General features: G+C 39.7%; 1 protein-coding gene across 1 annotated transcript in view; it reads left to right on the top strand.

Moving 5' to 3' along the window:
• Positions 1–3,191: 3,191 nt before the first annotated feature.
• The window catches only part of LOC122555483 (RCC1 and BTB domain-containing protein 1-like), a 29,662-nt gene continuing 13,356 nt past the window's right edge, over positions 3,192–19,497 (top strand). Inside the window, exons 1-6 of the mRNA XM_043701509.1 lie at positions 3,192–3,278; positions 3,925–4,075; positions 7,259–7,425; positions 9,986–10,144; positions 14,144–14,251; positions 16,783–16,925. Of these exons, the coding sequence (XP_043557444.1) occupies positions 3,192–3,278; positions 3,925–4,075; positions 7,259–7,425; positions 9,986–10,144; positions 14,144–14,251; positions 16,783–16,925 (815 nt within the window). The remainder of the gene's footprint in view (positions 3,279–3,924; positions 4,076–7,258; positions 7,426–9,985; positions 10,145–14,143; positions 14,252–16,782; positions 16,926–19,497) is intronic.

The following is a 19,497-nucleotide window of genomic DNA, read 5'->3' as shown; positions in this document are numbered from 1 at the left end:
TCCTTGAGTTTATAAATAAGAGTATAAAAGCAAGGAAATGATGCTTCATCTCCTAAAATCATTGGTCAGACCACATTTGGAGTATCGTATTCAGTTCTAGGCACTTTATTTAAGGAAGGATGTTAAAGCCCGAGAGAGAATTAAAGGGCAGTTTACTAGAATGAGACAGGAATGAAGGATTTTAAATACGTGGAAAGATTAGAGAGATTAGGCTTATTCGCCATGGAGTAGAGAAGATTAATATTATTGTTCAAAATTATGAACAATTTTGATAGGGTAAGGAAGGATATTATTGCGTTGCCAAATACCAGAATAATGCCATTTACAGGTTCACTGATGACACCACTGTAGTCAGTCAAATCTCAGATGGCGATGAAACAGACTACAGATGGGAGGGTGAAGACCTGGAAAAATGGTGCACGGAGAACAACCTAGCTCTCAATGCCAGCAAAACCAAGGAACTCATTATTGACTTTCGTCGGATGTTACTCATGCCGCCCCCCCTACACATTAACAGCACAGAGGTGGAATAAGTGGAGAGTGTCAAGCTCCTGGGAGCGGTCATCCACAACAAGCTTTCTTGGATTCTTCATGTTGATGCATTGATTACAAAGGCCCAACAACGTCTCTTCTTCCTCAGGCAGCTGAGGAAACTTGGCATGACAGCAAATACTCTTGCCAACCCTTGCCAACTATAGGTACGCCATCGAGAGCATTCTGTCTGGATATATCATTACCTGGTATGGCAACTGTACCATTCAAGGACGGTTATAGAGAGTGGTGAACTCGGTCCGGACAATCACAAGGCCAATCTCCCATCTGTAGAATCCATCTACCAGGCCCGCTGTCAAGGAAAGGCTGGCAACATTCTCAAAGATCCACCCCACCCTGGCAATGTTTTTCTACAATCTCTACCATTGGGGAGAAGGTACAGAATCCTGAACACACACACACACACACACACACTAGCTGATTTCAAAACTGTTTCCACCCGACTGTTGTTAGAACACTGAATGGACTCACACACTCTTAACATTCGCCTATACCTGTGTTTTTGTTTTTGCCGCTGTTTACATATTAGTTATTTATCTATGCTACTTAACTCTGTGATCTGCCTGTATTGCTCACAAGACAAAGCTTTTCACTGTGTCTAGGTACACGTGACAATAAATTCAATTCAGTTCAATACTCTGAATCTACTCGATGGTATGCCAGTAACAAAGGATCACAATTTCAAAATAGTCTGCAAGAGAGCTAGGAGTCAGCTGAGGAAAAACTTCTTTAATCAGAGAGTTGTTAGGATTTGTAATGTACTGCCTGTCAGAGTGGTGGAAGCAGAGGAGAGGTTGAGCAGAACAAAAAGTGTGTTTCACTGCATAGATGGTCCTCTACGCGGTTGTTATTTGTCTTGGTGTGTATTCCAGGAAATAGCCAGTGCAGTACAGAGACCTGTATCATTGAGCCTGACATCGGTGGTGGGCAAGTTGTTGGAGGGAATCCAACAACTGTTCCGAATATACACAACAGTCCCAATAAGCAAACTCCCTTTAAAAACCAGTATAAATGGAATTCATGCTTACAGGTTGAAGTTGAAGGGCAGAAAAGAGAGAGACAAAGAGTTTCCACACAGCTCACTATTGAACTTCTTACCAGTTCAAGGCTGAATTAAGCTGCTCAGCGCAGCTAGAGAGCTGACCACTCCCTTCATACAGGTCACTTCTAAAACATGACCACTTTGGCCTGAAGTCTCATCTGTTTACATATGAACAAAAGGCCTCTCAAAATCCTTTTCATCCCTGTACCAGACCAGACTGATGAGAACCTGGCCTGGTTTATTACCGCTTTGAAAATAATCAAGGACCGAGTATCCTTGAGCCAAGGAACCGTTTTTTTTTAAAAAAAAAAGGGACTAGCTTTGTGACACATGTCAAACCTTTCATAACCTTAATAAACCCTACCAGGTCATTTCTTTTAGAGAAAGGCTTGTTTAATATTTCCTGAAAGTTGTAACCTCTACATTCTAGTATCATTCTCGTAAATCCTTTTTTGAATCTTCTTCAATGTGTCTATCACCTTTTCACAATATGGAGACTAGAACAGTTCACAAACTCTGTGGTCTGATCAAGGGTCTGTACAAAGTTAATATAATTTGTCTGTCTTTCAGTTCAATTCCTCTAGAAATGAGCACAAGTAATTTGGTCATTAACATGTGTGACCAGTTTTAATGAATTTTATGTCTGTACTCCAAATCTCCCTATTCCTCTTCAAAATTTAATGTTTATTTTCCAATAAGTGTGTGGTCTCCTTATCCTTCCTACCATGATGTGTTGTCTCAGACCTTTATATTGAAACTTATATAAAATTACACATCCATTCGACAATTGTATTAATGTTCTTGCATTTCGTTGCATTCTTCCTATAATTATTCATCTGTACTAACTCACACTGCCCCAAAATGTATTAATTTTAAAAGTTTTAAATTCTATTTAATACCTGAATTCAAATTATTTGTCTAAAGTTATGACATATAATCTGCATTCAGGAGGTTATTGAATATTTGGATAAAGATATTATGCAGGCAAATGGGAAGAAAGTCAGAAGTCACACGACACCAGGTTATAGTCCAACAGGTTTATTTGAAATCACTAGCTTTCGGAGTGCTGCTGCTGATGATGGAGGAGCACTCTGAAAGCTTGTGATTTCAAATAAACCTGTTGGACTATGACCTGGTGTCATGTGACTTCTGACTTTGTCTACCCCAGTTCAACACTGGCACCTCTGCATTTTGGGAAGGAAGTAAGAGATTGGCACTAGGTAATGATGCTTATTTAACAAATTGGTGCAAGCATGAATGCTTCCTTCTGTTCCATTACACTTCTGTGATAATGTTCCTAGTACCAATTCTTGTGATACACCATTTCCCGGCTGTTTCCGTCTGCATAATGATCTTTGATCCCCACAACTCGCACACTGTTTTGTAACCAGCTTGCTACGTCCAACCTGTAACTTGTACAGTGATTCCCAAGTTCTGACCAAAACACAAATCTTCTTTTTGGTACCTTATTGGAGGCTTTCTGTAAATGTATTTACATTTTATATATTTAAAATATTTAGCATGAAGGAGGTCTAGCATAATAAGTAGAAGTAAAAACAGTTGCATTAGGATCTGGAATGCATTGCCTGAGTGTGTGATGGAACCAGGTTCGGATAAAGCATTCAAGAGGGAATTAGATTATTATTCATCACTGAAGAATATTCAAGCCTACAGGAAGAAGATGGCAAAGTGACCGTCTCAAACTGTTCCTTTGGAAAGCCAGCGTAGATCTGATGAGTCAAGTGACCCCTCCTATGCAGCAGTCACTCTCTGATCCTAATTCTTTGATGTCTTAATGTATACTCTTATCTACGATATTTGCTACTACTGCAAATAATTCAATAAGGTTGATTGAGGATATCAATCGCTTTCAAAATTCATGCTAATTACATATTCAGTTTCTAGGTTTTTTTTTAGTACTACTTTGACTGAGGTTTTTATATCTATCTTGCCACTGACATGATGCTAATTAACCTATAATTCCTGCTTCAGTTCTGTCTAGAAATAATAATAGCTGCTCGCCAGCCTTCTGCCACACTCACGTTTCAAATAAAATTGTGTATCGACATGCACACTGCATATAGAAATATCTATAATCCTGCTTTTAATAGAAGATGTGAATACAATCCCTCCAGACAATAGTGTTTTTTTTCTCTCAATTTAAATAGTTAATCAATTTAGGAATAGATACCTTTGCTGCGAACGGAATTTGTGCAGCTTTCTTTGAGATACACAAGGTGCACAATAACCACTTCTAGTAAGTGATTTGAGTAGCATATCTTGACGACTAGCTCACATGGCTCACTGAACTCAAACCACTTCTGTTGCAGGTGTTTGCACTTGGGGTAAATTGCAGTAACTGCCTAGGAATTGGGGACGGTCAGAGTGTAGTTACACCAAAGAAAATAGAAGCTTTGTGTGGGAAGAAAATAATTTCTCTCAGTTATGGAAGTGGGCCACATATTTTACTTGCAACTAAAGGTAAGCATAAGTTCAACTGTAACAGCAATTTCCAATGTATTTTTCAAGATTTTCCAGTTGTCAGCCATGGCTCAGCAGTAGTTGTCTCGCATCCTTAAACAGAAGGCTCTGGGCTCAAATCCCTTTCAGAGACTGCAGCACATAACCCAGGTTGATGCTTCAGTGTAGTATTGAGAGTGTGCTGCCTTCTGTCAAAGTTAAACTAAGGTCCTTCTGGTTCCAAAGTTAAAATTTCCTGTGGTACTAGTCAAAGTACCGGGGAGTTCTCCTGGTCAGTACAGAACAACCTCAGTTATCTGAACATCAGTGATCTGAATTTCAGATTATCCGAACAAGATCTCAAGCTCCCATAATAAAAATGTCCCATAAAAACACTGGTGCAATGATAGTGTCTTTTGTTTACAATGATTAAAAGTATATTATGATTACCTGTCCTGAAGAACATGTGAAAATGCTGTCAAAAACAAGGAAACACAAGCACCTCAAGCAACAGCGACTGGGTATTTTTAATGTAAGTGTTAGTTACACTGCCCTTTGTAAAAGTAATGGGTCGTTTATGAAGAAAATGGCAGAGAAAGCAAATGCATGAGAGAGGCAGTGCTTCTGTCTTTCTATCACGACACTGAGTTCAGATGAAACTGACAAATGCTCTTGTGATTTTAGAAGCTGTTTGGAACCTTGTTGAATGCTGTGATTTCCATATTTTTGTGATGGTGAGGATTTAGTCCTTCTCAGTTTAACCGGACTTGTGCAATTTGCTCCTCGCAACCTGGAATATTGCTCTAGTATTACTTCCTGCTGTTAAGATAATTCTGAACAAAACATTTAAAACCTGCAATTTGCAGAACGCAAAGAATAGTTTGTTTAAATAGCAGACTCATCAAAATGATAGATTTAAACAACCTCTCTGGTAGAGCAGTGTTTGATCCTCTAATCTCTTCCAGAAATATGTAGTGTTTAAGGAATATTTGAGGATTTGGCCTCCACCTCAATGAATTTTATTTACAGAAAAAAGTGATTTTATTTGTAAAATATCATGAATATTTAAGCAATATCCAGTGTTTGTACACATTTTATCGATTGAATGAATAAAAACTCTGTAAACATGTTTTATTTTACATTTTATGTTCAGTATGGCTTCCTTTCTTTACAATCAGATCAGTTATCCGAACAAAAGGCTTCCGCCCATCTCGTTCAGATTATTGAGGTTGTTCTGTATTTATTAATGAATGTTGCTAAAACTGATTGTGATCATTCTGCATTACTGTTTTTGAAACAAACTGTACAGAAATAGACTGTGTTTCACTTATTAGATCTTTGACTGTCGAGTGCTTCGAGTGATTCTGAAGTTATGAAAGATGCTGTGAAAATGCAATGTGTTTTCCTTTTGGTGTTTTCCTATAACATTAGAAATGTTGAGTTTAATACCTGGAAAGCTAGAATGTTGTAAACCTCTCACCTGAATGCATCTACTTGGAGTGACCAGAGTTGGTGCTTTTCTACAGCTGATTGAGTTTTTGTTGCATATCGATGCATTTGTCAAAACTTTTCTTTATCACATTGGATATTCATCTGTAGTTGGCAGATATTTGATCAAATGGCTGATACTAACAAATGACGACAGAACTGTTTAGTTTTAACAAATTAATATGATGTTCTCAGGTGAAATCTTGTTGATAATAGCACAAAAGAGGCTAGATTTCCCTGCAAATCTAAACACCTTTTTATGTGATGGATTTATCACCATTGTCCCTCAATCAACCTCTCAAAGACAGATTATCTGATCATTATCATATTCCCCGTTTGTGGGCATTCATGCACAAATTGGCTGCCACATTTCCTGTATTATGACAATAATTACACTTCTGAAAATCATAACTAAGTGTTTTGATCATGAAAGACTTCTATATAAATATACATTTTGCTACCTTCTCCTCCAGTACACCCCTATAACAGGATGTTCGTAAGGTGTAAAAGCAAATTACAGCAGATGCTGGAATCTGTACTAAAAACAATCAATGCTGGAGATCATAGCGAGTCAGACAGCATCCACAGAGAGAGAGCAAACTAACGTTTCAAATCTAGATGACTCTTCATCAGAGCTCAACTCAACTTGAAATGTTAGCTTGCTCTGTCTCAATGGATGCTGTCTGACCCGCTGTGATCTCCAGCATTGATTGTTGTCTATAAGGTGATTAGGTTTTCAAATTGGCTTTGAAATCTTGAACTGTATCAGCTGTTTTCTCTGGCTAACATTGTTTCCATTGTGGTTGTTGCAGCTTCCCTCAATTTAGGAGAGTCAATGAGATCTAGAGGACAGTAAAAGGCCCTTCAACCCATTGCTTCTGCACTCGGTCAAAAACAAACAGCAATTATTCTAATTGTATTTTACAGCACTTCCTAATACTCGCTTTGTATGCCTTGGCATCCTATGTGCACATTTCAATACTTCATAAATGTTATGAGTTTCTGCCTCAACCATCTTTACAGGCAGCAAGTTCCAGATTCCCATCATCCTCTCGGGAAATAGTTTTTCCTCATGTCTCTTATAAAAATTTCTACTCTTGTCTTAAAACTGCTCCCGGTCGTTGATTTGTTCACAAAGGGGAAAAGTTATCTATGCTACTCATAATTTTATACATCATCATTGTCCCCTCCCGAGCTCCACTGCTCTAAGGAAATGTCTTTGACAAAACAAAGCTCTGTTTGTTTTGTGCCATATTCTTTCACAAAACTATGAATGTTCCAGTGGAGAGATTGTAATTGATTGTATTGCATCAGAGTTCTCTGATGGAAGTGTTTGTTAATCAAGTTTGTTGGCTTGAGCTTATAGCGTGTGATTGTACGTTTCTTTGTCTTGTGCCACTGCACTTAATGTACTTTGCCTTACATTGATCATTGCTCCAGGAGCCAACATCCAGTGGAAATGGCAGCCCTTGAGGTGGCACTTTGGCTTAGATTGTATGGGTGAGGAAGAGAAGAATTTTTCAGGGTAGATTCTGCTTTACCTGCCTCTGAACCAATCCAGATAAAAAAAATTGCACAGCGAAAGTGAGACTGATGTTATTCATTTGAAATACAAAATGTACTTAGATTTCTGGGCAGCACCCGAATCTGTGGCTGCCATCTTCAAATAGTCTCTGGAGCTTTTCAGTCACTTCCAACCATTATGATCTTTTTCAGATGGAGAAACTTATTCCTGGGGCCTCAACAGTTATGGCCAGCTGGGTAATGGGACAACTGGTCCAGGCTCATTGCCTTTCCTTGTCTCAAGCATGTTCTATGACAAGACAGTGATGGAGGTTGCTTGTGGCTCCAATCACTCTGTGATCCTAACAATAGAAGGCGAGGTGAGAGCTGACTTGTCCAATGCAGTCTCCGTTATTTGTTTGATACCTGTGATCTAAATTTATCTACATTTGTTTCCCAACTTTACAGTTGTAAAATTTAATCTTTTTAAAGTGTCTAATGCAGTGGGGATGGTAGAATGAAGAGCTTATTGGATTTCAGTCTTGAATTAAATTACCTTGCACGTTTGTTTTCATTGAACCCAGAAGGAACTAATTCCATTGTACCTGAACTTGCTCTTTGAAACAATAATGTCATTCTGCACCCTTTCCAAGCCCTTGACAACCTTGGGTGCCGTAAAGAAAATAGTATCCGAGCATAAATTGCCCTCGCTTAAAGCAATTCCTGGCCTAATTCCTTGTGAAGGGCTTTTGCCAGAAACATCGATGCTCCCAGACCTGTGCTTTTCCAGCACCACACACTCCCCTCTCTTAAAACAATGTCAAGTCACTTTCAGACGTTATTAGGAACTGTCTGGCTTTGTGTGTTCAAAGATTTATTTACACTATACTCCAAAAGCAGATGTATTTATGATCTTTCAGCCTTAGTGTTTGCAAATAGGCATTCTTTGGATGCCAAAAATGTGGTACTGGAAAAGCATAGCAGGTCAGGTAGCATCTGAGGAGCAGGGGTATTGATGTTTTGGGTAACAACCCTTCATCAGGAATGAAGCTTGAGAGCCGAGATGAAAGGGAGGAGGGTGGGGCTGGGGGGGTGGAAGATAGCTTAGAGTGCGATAGGTAGATGGAGATGGGAGTAATGGTGATAAATCAGAGAGGAGTGGATAGGTGGGAAGGAAGATTGACAGGACAGGTCATGAGGGCAGTGCTAAGTTGGAAGGTTGGAACTGGAATGAGGTGGGGGCAGGGAAAATGAGGAAACTAATGAAGTCCACATTGATGCCGTGTGTTTGGAGGGTCCCAAGGCGGAAGGTAGGTGTTTTTCCTCTGGGTATCGGGTGGTAAGGGTGTGATGATGGAGGCGGCCCAGGACCTGCATGTCCTTGGCAGAGTGGGAGGGGGAGTTGAAGTGTTCGGCCATGAGGCGGGAGGGTTGGTTGGTGCGAATGTCCCAGAGAAGTTCTCTGAAGCGCTCTGCAAGCAGGTGTCCTGTCTCCCCAGTGTAGAGGAGACCGCATCGAGAGCAACAGATTCTGAAAATGACATGTGGAAGTGCAGGTAAAACTCTGATGGATGTGGTCCTGTCTCCCCAGTGTAGAGGAGACCGCATCGAGAGCAACAGATTCTGGAAAATGACATGTGGAAGTGCAGGTAAAACTCTGATGGATGTGGAAGCCTCCTTTAGGGCCTTGGACGGAGGTGAGGTGGGAGGTGTGGGCGTGGGTTTTGCAATTCCTGCGGTGGCAGGGGAAGTTGCCGGGATGGGAGGGTGGGTTGTGGACCTGACAAGAGAGTCACGGAGGGAATGGTCTTTATGGAAATCAGATAGGGGAGGGGAGGGAAATATACCTTTAGTGGTGGGGTCCGTATGTAGGTGGCGGAAATGGCAGAGGATACAGAGGTTGGCGAGTGGAAGGTGGGGGTAGGGGGGGATTTGTCCTTATTGCAGTTGGAAGGGTGGGCTGAGATTGTCCAGGTGAACTTAAGGTCAGGGTGGAATGTGTTGGTGAAGTTGTTGAACTGTTCAACTTCCCTCGTGGGAGCACAAGATGACGCCGATATAGTCATCAATGTAGCGGAGGAAAAGGTGGTGCCGGTATAACTGCGGAAGATGGACTGTTCTATGTAACTAACAAAGAGTCAGGCAAAACTGGGGCCCATGCGGGTGCCATGGCACCCCCTTTCATCTGGAGGAAGTGGGAGGATTCAAAGGAGAAATAATTGAGGGTGAGGACCAGCTCAGCCAAACGAATGAGAATGTCAGTGGAAGGGTACTGGTCGAGACAGCTCCTCGGATGCTGCCTGATCTGCTGTGCTTTTCCAGCACCAAACTTTTGACTCTGATTTCCAGCATCTGCAATCCTCACTTTCTCCTAATTGTTGGATGCTACCTGTTGAAAGATGGGATATCGTACTGGTTCTGGGCTTTAAAGCTGAAGATCAATTTAGAATTTCCATTGTAAAATACTTTCAAATATGACATTATACTTGAACACAAACATATGTATGCACACAACAAAAATTTTCACACATGTATGTAGAGATAAAAATTTGTAGAAAATTTTTACACACTATAAAGTTGAGGCACACAACAACAATGCATGAACTTTAAAATATAAATTGACCAGTCAGCTGAATATATGGTGTGCATGATTGATATGCTGTACTCTAGAAATATTTCATGTTTGTTTGTCTCAAGTGCAACATTACAGTACAGTGTACATGCATGAATGGAACATTGAGTTAATTTCTATTAATCAAAGAATTATTTAATCTTTTGCAAAATTAGATCCCCAAATGTTACAGCCAATACACGCATGATCTTTTCATATTTGAGAATCTGCTCTGTTTCACTTAATACCATTTTATACATGACAATATGACCTTGCTATTTTTTTCCACAATTTAAGTAATCTCCTTTCTATGTCTGCTTGGATAACAGGTCTACTCCTGGGGTCACAACAACTGTGGGCAGGTTGGATCAGGATCCACTGCAAGCCAGGCAACACCACGGAGAGTAACAAACTGTTTGCAGAATAAGAGGGTTGTTGCTATTGCTTGTGGTCAGATATACTCCATGGCTACAGCAGATAACGGAGAGGTAGTTATTTGTTGAGATCCAGTATACTATGTAACATTGTGTTGTTGTGCATATGTTAGTGGAAGAATAATGAGGGCACTGCAGTGATATGAAAATGTTGCCTTTTACTGATGTTATACTGATTTAATTTGGATGAGCAAAATTAGCAATGGTTTTTCTGCGGGCTCAGTTCATGAGTTAATAGTCATATAATATTAAGCACAGAGGAAGAGCAGCCCAGTTTTTGAAAACCCTCTATGACCGTGATTTTTTTTTGTTTAAAGCTTCAATTTGCTTCAAAGTCCCTTGTCCTGATTTGTGTCCAGGTAATGGGGTGAGAAAATGATGAGAGTGAGTTTGTATTTGGTGGAACACAAAATTGTCTGGATTGATGCTGCGCAGAACACTAAGCATGATTGTACAAGTTGTGGATTCGAGTCCGACTGTGGAGGCTTGAGCACAAGATCAAGGTTGACGCCTCAGTGGAGCTCTAGGGAACTGCTACAGTGTTAGAGCCATTGTTTTTGAGCTGAGACATTAAACTGAGGCACTTTCTTCTACCTCAGGTTGCATAAAAGGTCTAATGACAGTATTCCAAAAAGAGCAAGGGTATTTTAACTCGTGGCCTGGGTAGTACTTAGCTGATTCAACACCAATAATGCATGACTGTTTGTGAGCCATTATTGTCCACAAATTGGTTGCAGTGTCTCCTGTGATACAAAACTGACAATGTTGGCTGTAAAGCACTTAGAGACACCCTGAGGTCATAAAAAGCACTGCATAAATGCACGACTGTCTTTTTGAATTTGTTTACAGGTTCTAGCATCTTACAAATTGTAATCAGGTCATTTGCATGGTTTATCGATGAAATTTTGCACTTTGATTGCAACCTTTTACTGACTACTTTGGACAGATTTGCATTGTGGGTAAGAGAAATACTTACAATTGCCCTATACTTATCTAATTGCCTGGTACCTCTGGGCGATGCAGTGTGATGAGTCTGCAGCTAAATATGTTTGAAGTTAGAGAGCTTCTTCCTGAATTTAGATTTAAATGCAGAGGGGGAGCTCTGGCCCTGTGCACCTTCTTATGGCTGAATTAATGCTGGAAAATTGTTGCAAAGATTGCAGTACAGTGTGACTTTGGTGCTTTGAGCTCAGTGTTTAATATTTATCTCAGTGTTACCATAAAGCTGTCATCTCAGAGTGAGAAGATTGTGGGTTTAAACCTCACTTGGTTCCTTTAGTCCCTACCATGGGCTAACATTGTGGTGCAGTGCTGAGGGAGATTTTCCAGTATCCTGATCAACATTTATCCTTCAAAATCCACTACCAAATCATTTGTCTAGTGTTCTGTTTTTGTGGAAACTATGAATTATGTAAATGCCAGTTCTAAGTTGTGCCAGGAGCATACATGTGCAAAGAGATAGAGAGACAATGATACCTTGTAAACAATGGAAGGAGCTGCCCTGTTCAGGGTTAACGTGGAGACCAATAATTTTTTTCTCAGAGCTTGAGGCCATGGTTATGATGCCTCCGTACTCACAGCACTGCCTCTATTGCCCTCCTATAGCTGGCCCTTTCTCATAGATTAAGGAGTTGAAATGACTATAACTGTAGCTTATTTTGTCAATGTGCATATGAGGATGAGGTGTATTTCCTTTCCTTGAGAATGCTGGGTAAAAATCCAACCATCAAAAGGCCAAGGCTGCACAAGGGATTGGTTGCCACTTTTTAAAAACTAATTTACATGAAATAAAGATGTAGTAGTACTGTGCCTGCACTGGCAAGACTGCACATGCAGTGTGTGATGTCAGTTGAAAGACCTGTGGCTTGTTGCAACCAGTGTTGCCAGGGTTGGACGATCTGAGCTATGGGGAGAAGCTGAACAGGCTGGGGCTGTTTTTCCTGGAGCATCGGAGGCTGAGGGGTGACCTTATAGAGGCTTACAAAATTATGAAGGGCATGGATAGGGTAAATAGACGAAGTCTCTTCCCTGGGGTCAGGGAGTCTAGAACTAGAGGGTGAGAGGGGAAAGATATAAAAGAGACCTAAAGGGCAACCTTCACGCAGAGGGTGGTACGTGTATGGAATGAGCTGCCAGAGGATGTGGTGGAGGCTGGTACAATTGCAACATTTAAGAGGCATTTGGATAGGTATATGAATAGGAAGGGTTTGGAGGGATATGGGCTAGATGCTGGCAGGTGGGACGAGATTGGGTTGGGATATCTGGTCGGCATGGACGGGTTGGACCGAAGGTTCTGTTTCCATGTTGTACATCTCTATGACTCTATGACAGTGACACCACTAGCCCTGTCTGCACTAGTGCTGATATTCAGAGTAATTACTCCATTTTCTGGGAATTTACTGTATGAAAATTGGCTGCTGGATTTCCCTGCAAAATACCGTGGCTGCACTTAAAACTAAATTACACTGAATAGCTTTGGAGTGACGTCAGATCACAAAAGGCTTTCTCATTTTTACACTTTACAGAACTGACTAAAACTTCATTGCTGCTGCAACAGTCAGCTTGGATCAAAACACAGGAACAGTGAGGTTAGGTGTAGTTGTTCATTTTCTCCTGCACGCCTAATACTTACAGGCCATTTGCCAGAACAATGCCAAGTTAATTCTTGTATTTCCTTTCAACATTATTCCTTCAAATGGTCTTTGTCTGTCATCACTTAAATTTATTGAGAGGGCTATATAGAGTTATAGACAGCAGGGAAACAGACTCTTCAGTCCAACTCGTCCATGCTGACCAGGTATCCTGATCTAGTCCCATTTACCAGCATTTGGCCCATATTCCTCTAAATCCTTCCTATTCATATACCCATCTACATGCCTTTTAAATGTTGTAATTTACTCACCGCCACCATTTCCACTGGCAGCTCATTTCATGCTCTTTGTGAAAAAGTTGTCCCTTAGATACCTTTTAAATTTTTCACTTCTCACATTAAATCTGTGCCCTCTAGTTTTGGACTCCCCTTCCCTCGGGAAAAGACCTTAGATTATATATCTATCAGTGCCCTTCTTGATTTAATTAAATCTGAATAAGGTTTCCCCTCTCAGCTTCTGATGCTGTGGGGAAAATAGCTGCAGCCTGTTCAGCCTCTTCCTTTAGCTCAAATCCTCCAATCCTGGCACCATCATTGTAAATTTTTTCTGAACCCATCATTGGTTAATCAAAGATTGCAAGAAATAGGAACAAGAGTAGGCTGTTTGGCCACTCGAGCCTGCTTTGTCATTCAGGTAGGATTGTAATCGATCCAAAATTTGTCACGGGCACTCTCCTGCCCCTTCCTTGTAATATTAATTCCTCATCCTGATCAATAATCTAGCTATCTCTGCCTTAAATGTGCACAAAGTTTTGCCACCACAGCTTTCTGTGGCAAGGAAATTCTTTGGAGTCTCAACCCTCTGAAAGAAGAAATTCCTCATCGTCTCAGTTTTAAATTGGTGCCTCTGTATTCAGACACTGTGTTCTCTGGTCCTAGAATCTCCTTTTTAACCTGTCAAGACTTCTAAGAATCCTTTATGTTTCAAACAGATACATGGATAGGTAAGTGGAGAGACAAGTTAAATTGAAATTGATCTCCTCTTCAGGGGATGTAGACATTGCTAGCTGGGCCAGCATTTATTATTCATTCCCAAGTTATTCTTGAGCAGTAAAGTTCATAGATATGCTCAAAATTATGAAGGTAGATTGGGAGAAATTTGTTGCATTGCAGGAAGGTCAGTTACCAGAGGCGGTAAGTTTAAGATAATTCACAGAAGAGTGATAGCAATGTTTTCTTTACTTCACGTGCTGTTATTAACTAGAATTCACAGTCTGAGGTTTAATAGCAATATTCAAAAGATAACTAGATATAAATTTAAAAACAAAGAAGAAAGCGCTATGGGTAAAGCATAGGTGGAGTGAGAGTAATGGATTCACTTTCAAAAAACTAGTTCTAACACAGTTAGCTGAATGACTTCCTTGAATACTCTGATTTTATATATATTCGTCTTCTTTGTCTAGGTATACGCTTGGGGTTACAATGGCAGTGGTCAGCTGGGAACAGGAATCAGTGGAAATCACCTTACTCCTTGCAGAGTGACTGGGTTACAAGGAATTTGTGTCCTTCAGGTAAATATCCTTGGTAAACATCACCACCTGTTTTGTTAATTTATGTAAAGCAGATTGCTTTTACTGTCTGTTAGATAAAGTATGTTAGGCAGTTATGAACCTGCCTGAAATAGTGAATAATGTTTTAAAATTACCTAGCAGATTTTTAAAAGTGAATTCATGTCTCACCCTGTCATTAAAAACAGCTTTACAAATTAGCAAATGAGTAAAATTAATCAATACGATTTTGTTTTTCTAGATACAAAGTTAAGCACTGTGTGTAGTGTGAAAGCATTTTGGTATTCCACTGGTGTTCGTTTCAATCAGATAGTTTACTTTGCAGTAATATATAAGTGTGTGACCTTGGTAATGACATTATACATTGATGGTAGTTTAGTGGTAATGTTACTAAAGACATTAACCCAAAGTTCTTGACTAATGTTGTAGTGACATGAGTTCAAATCCTATCTGGCAGCTGAAGGAATTGAAATAAGCACAATGGTTGAATTTAGAATTAAATGCGAGGCATATTAATAATCATAAAATACCAGATTATTGCAAAAACCCACCTGGTTCACTCATGTCTTTCAGGAGCAGCAATTTGCCTACGTTTGATTGCAAATATATAGCAATGTGGTTGACTGTAACTGTACTCTGCATGAACTGAACTGAATGGTTTTATAGGCCACTGGTACCGAGAGAAGGAGACAACAATATGCTGGATTTGCCAGTGGTGCTCACACCCCAAGAACCAACAAGGAGGGGGGGTGGAAAGGCAGATGGTGGAAAACTGAAATAAAAACAGAGACTGCAGGAGAAATTAAGCAGATCTGGCAATTTGTGGAGACAGAATCACGGTTAACACTTTGAGTTCAAAAAGAAATGGGACTGTGAATTGAAATTGTGTATCTGCAGTTTATTGGGAATTGGTTTGTGAAATTGTTGGTGGTTCTCATTTGTTGGAAATCAAAATGCAATACAAAAAGTTGCTTTGAAAAAATGTTGAATAACAAGGTACTCACTGCAGCTTAACTCCTGATCATTAATTTCAACTCCAATTTTCATCCCAGAGAGTACTTTTGTAATTTATGCTGATGATGCCTGACCACCTGTGCTTTTCCAGTGCCGCACGTTTTGACTCCGATCCCCAGTATCTGCAGTCCTCACTTTCTCCCACCCCAGTCCAAAACTGGCTCCTCCACATTATTGGTAGAAAAGAGCAGTTAGTATTGGTGCTATTGTGGAAAGTTTGCACAAAGTTTGCAGGAGGGTACTGGGGTAAATTCATAAGAGGTATAAAGCAGAGATAATAGAGTAGGAGGCATTGATGTTTGGTGGATTCAACATTAATGGCAAAGTAATAAAGTTCAAATTTGACCAATACCATGCGAATGTGCAGCATGTGATTGGTAAGGTCAGTGAGTTACAGACACAGATAATTACATAGAAGTATGATGTTGTGGGGTTAATGGAGACTTGATTCAGAACTGTATAGCTGGGTACTAAATATCCTTTTGATACAAGTGCTCAGAAAAGGAGAATGGTTGACAATATTGATTAAGGAGAATGTTGTCTCTCACCAGCATTGCACTGTGGTCAAGGACAGAATCTTTTTGGTTAGGGCTAAAGAACAAAGAATTGGTGCAATTACATTGCTTGGTATCGTGTAAAGGCTACCAATTAGTGGGAAAAATGTAGAGGAACAAATTTGTAAGCAAAGTAAATAATTAAATGATTACATTTCTAAAATAGACAAAGAGCAGAGGAGGGGGTAATTTGCCAGTGTGCATCCAGGAAATGTTTCAACAATTAATGTTCAAATTTAATGTCTCTCTTGCAATGAGAAAGAAAATACTACTTGAGCTGATTCTTGGGAATTGGTTGGGCCAGGTGACTGTGAAGTCACGTTTTGGGACAATGATAATTTTAACATGAGCTTTAGGTTGACAGCGGAAAACTACAAAGAGTAACCCAGCAAAAGAATAGTTTGAGGAAAAGCCAACTTTAATAGGATAAGAATGAGTCTGACTCCAATAAAGTGGAATCAAAGCTGACCAGAGAAAGGTGATGATCAGTATGTTGCCTTTAAAGTATAGGCAAAGGTCACTTCTACAAAGGGGAAAGATAGGGCAAACAAACCCAGAATCCTCTTTGTAAGTGTGGGCGTGACAGATGCTGGGTTAATACAGTTAAGAACCAGGTCAAATATGAAGATTCAATGTGGAATTGAGAGAGCAAATAAGAAAAGCACAGAGCATGAGATGAAATATTAATTTAAACGCCAATCAATGATCCTTTCAAACATACTTTCTCGTCAGAAGAATAACAATAAATGAAATCTAAAAGTAATGTAGTAATTTAGTAACTAAAAGTTTTTCAGTCATTATTATCATTGTCATTAAATTAACATCTGTGTAATAACAAAATTATATATGCTTCTTACCTCTCAAACTACTGATCAATATTCAACATGCCCTAATTGAATTCATTCACAACTTTGAAAATTATGTTTTAGGATTTATCATAGCTGATGAATGTTATTCTACTTCCAGACTGTCTGTGGTTCTGCTCACACACTCGCACTAACAGATGAGGGCTTGCTATATGCCTGGGGAGCTAATACATCTGGGCAGCTGGGTATTGGAAATAAAATCAATCAGCTGGTCCCAGTGCTGATCACTGTGGAGAAAGAAAGGTACTGTCGTTTTGTTTTTACTAACATTTAACAATTAGTTGACATTGTATAATCAGCTCTCTCTCTGTAACAGGACTGTCCAGAAAACTTACTTCACGTTGCCACTTAACACACAAGCAATTGGCATTAGCAAAAGGTTGGAGTAATAGCGATGATGTTGGTGTGGAGAACAGGAAAGGCAAAATTCTCTTACTCAGCATCTCCATATGTCTGCAAAAGTCTTGCAAGTAGATTCAAAAGTAACAAAGAGAACTGGATAATTAATAGCATATTTTTTCAGGGCTATGAGAAAGAGTACTGGGTAGGATAAGTGAGACAAACTAAATAAATGTTTGAGTATCAGCCCAGTAACATTGGCACAATGGTCTCTTCCTATGATTCTAAACTGAGTTGAACAGTTATCAGACAATTCCTACAGTGCAGAAGGGGCCACTCAGCCCATCGAATCTGCACCAATCCGCTGAAGAGCATCCCACCCAGACCCAGCTTGCTATCCTATCCCTGTAACCTCGCATTTTACCATGGCTAATCCAACTAGCACTCACGTCCTTCGTCGCTATGGCCAATTTAGCATGGCCAGTTCACCTAATGTGCACAACTGCTGTGCCCAGCAGAAACCCATGCAGACATAGGGTCAACATGTGAACTCCACACAGACAGTCACCTAAGGCTGGAATCAGTGTCCGTGGTGCTCTGAGGCAGCAGTGCTAGCCACTGTGCCACCCCTAAAGTCTCGGCTGGAAGCCACTTGGTTTGGTCGGTCTGGGGATTGAACCCGTGACCTTTGTATTATTAGCATTGTGCTCTAGCTATTTGAACTGATAATCTTTATAATAATAATCAATGTACTGTTTATTCAGAGATGGCCCAGTGACTAATTGTCATATGTACACACGTTTGTACTAAACATCCAACTTGTTCAGTATGTCGGAAGGCCAGAGTGTCTGGGGTTAAAAGATTTCTGTCTTTGTCTGCCTGCCTGCCTGTCTGCCTGCCTGTCTGCCTGCCTGTCTCTCTCTTTCTTTCTCTCTCTCTCTCTGCCTCATATGTCAGCTGCTGGTTTCAGAAATTGTATTATAGAGGTTGTTCACTTAGCCTTTGTATTTTGAGCATTTGTTACAGAGTCAAAAAAAACAAATAGGAGGCCATTTGGTGCATTGTAACTGTGATGGCCTTTTGAAAAAGCTGTCCAATTAGTCCTGCTTCTGTGTTCTTTAGGGATAGCCAAGATGATTTTTCAAATGCATGTCCAACTCCTTTTGAAGGTTACCACTGATTCACCTTCCACCATCTTTTAATGTAGTGCAATCCAAGTCATCTTATCTTGCTGCATTAAAAATTCTCATTTCCCTTCTCGTTCTTTCACCAATTACCTTAAATACATACCTCCTGATTGCTGCTCCACCCACCAATGCAACCAGTTTTTTTTTCTCATTTGCTTGATAAAGCCCTGTCTAATATTGTTCAACGTATTCTCCTTAACTTTCCTGTAACCTTCCATAATTTGAAAACTGAAATTAATCCTCAGTTTAATTAGTGTTGCTCTATTTAATGTTCTTGTTTATTAACATATTTATTTTGCTTTAAGGCAGTGAGTTAATTAAGTCTCAGCATTATTAAACAAGCAGAATAATATTCAGGATATTGACCAAGAGGTTGCACTGTACTTACTATTTCAAACATACTGCTTTGCATATGCAAGAGCACACAGAAAAGCTTTAGCCATAATCTTTTAAAGCTCTTTCAACTCAGGAAATCATCCTTTAGATTGTAAAAGTGCAAATGCAATTTCATTATTTGGGAAAATTCAAAGAGGAAACAGAATAGCCTTGCTCGTCTATAACAGGGTAATTATTGAAATCAATATTTAATGTCACAGTGACATAACTCTTGGAGAAATCTAAAATGACTGGACATAGCCAGCTGAATTTGTAATAGCTAATCCATGTTTAATGAACCTACTTAGAGTTATGGAGGATTAACAATTGTAGTAAATAGGTGAATGTCTATCTATGTAGTTTATATGGATTTGTAGAAGGCATTGTGTTCTACCTATGATTAAAGCACAAGGAATTGAAGGTAAATTATTAGTCTGGTTAGGAAACTGGTTAACTAGCAAAACCCCAGGAGAAGGACTAATGCATATGCACTTGAATTACAGTGAATTGATGAGTGATGTCCAATGGGGTCAGTTCTCAATCAGTTTGAAAGGACTTGTATGAAAGAGTGTCCAGACCTCTGACAACATCGCGCTATCTCATTGAATTGTAAGCCTCTGGTTTAGCTCACATTTATGGAGTGGGGTTTGAACCCTTGATCTTCTGAAAGAGAGGCAATAGTGCTACGACTCATGGCTGACAATATACTTGTGATAATTTAATATGTACGCTATTCCTGTGACAGGAATGTATTTTATTTGATTAGGAAAGTATTCTAACAGGAATAGAATTTTCAATGTTATCCAGAGGGTAAAGATTTAATATTGCCACTTTTTTTTTTACAAGAGGCAGAATAATCCTCTGATATTAAATAAATAATATTTTTGGGTTTTTTTGTTTTGTTTTTCCACAGC

The sequence above is a fragment of the Chiloscyllium plagiosum genome, chromosome 12 (genome assembly GCF_004010195.1).
Source record: "Chiloscyllium plagiosum isolate BGI_BamShark_2017 chromosome 12, ASM401019v2, whole genome shotgun sequence".
In the NCBI taxonomy this organism is placed as follows: Eukaryota; Metazoa; Chordata; class Chondrichthyes; order Orectolobiformes; family Hemiscylliidae; genus Chiloscyllium; species Chiloscyllium plagiosum.
This window is presented reverse-complemented; position numbering and strand designations above follow the sequence as displayed.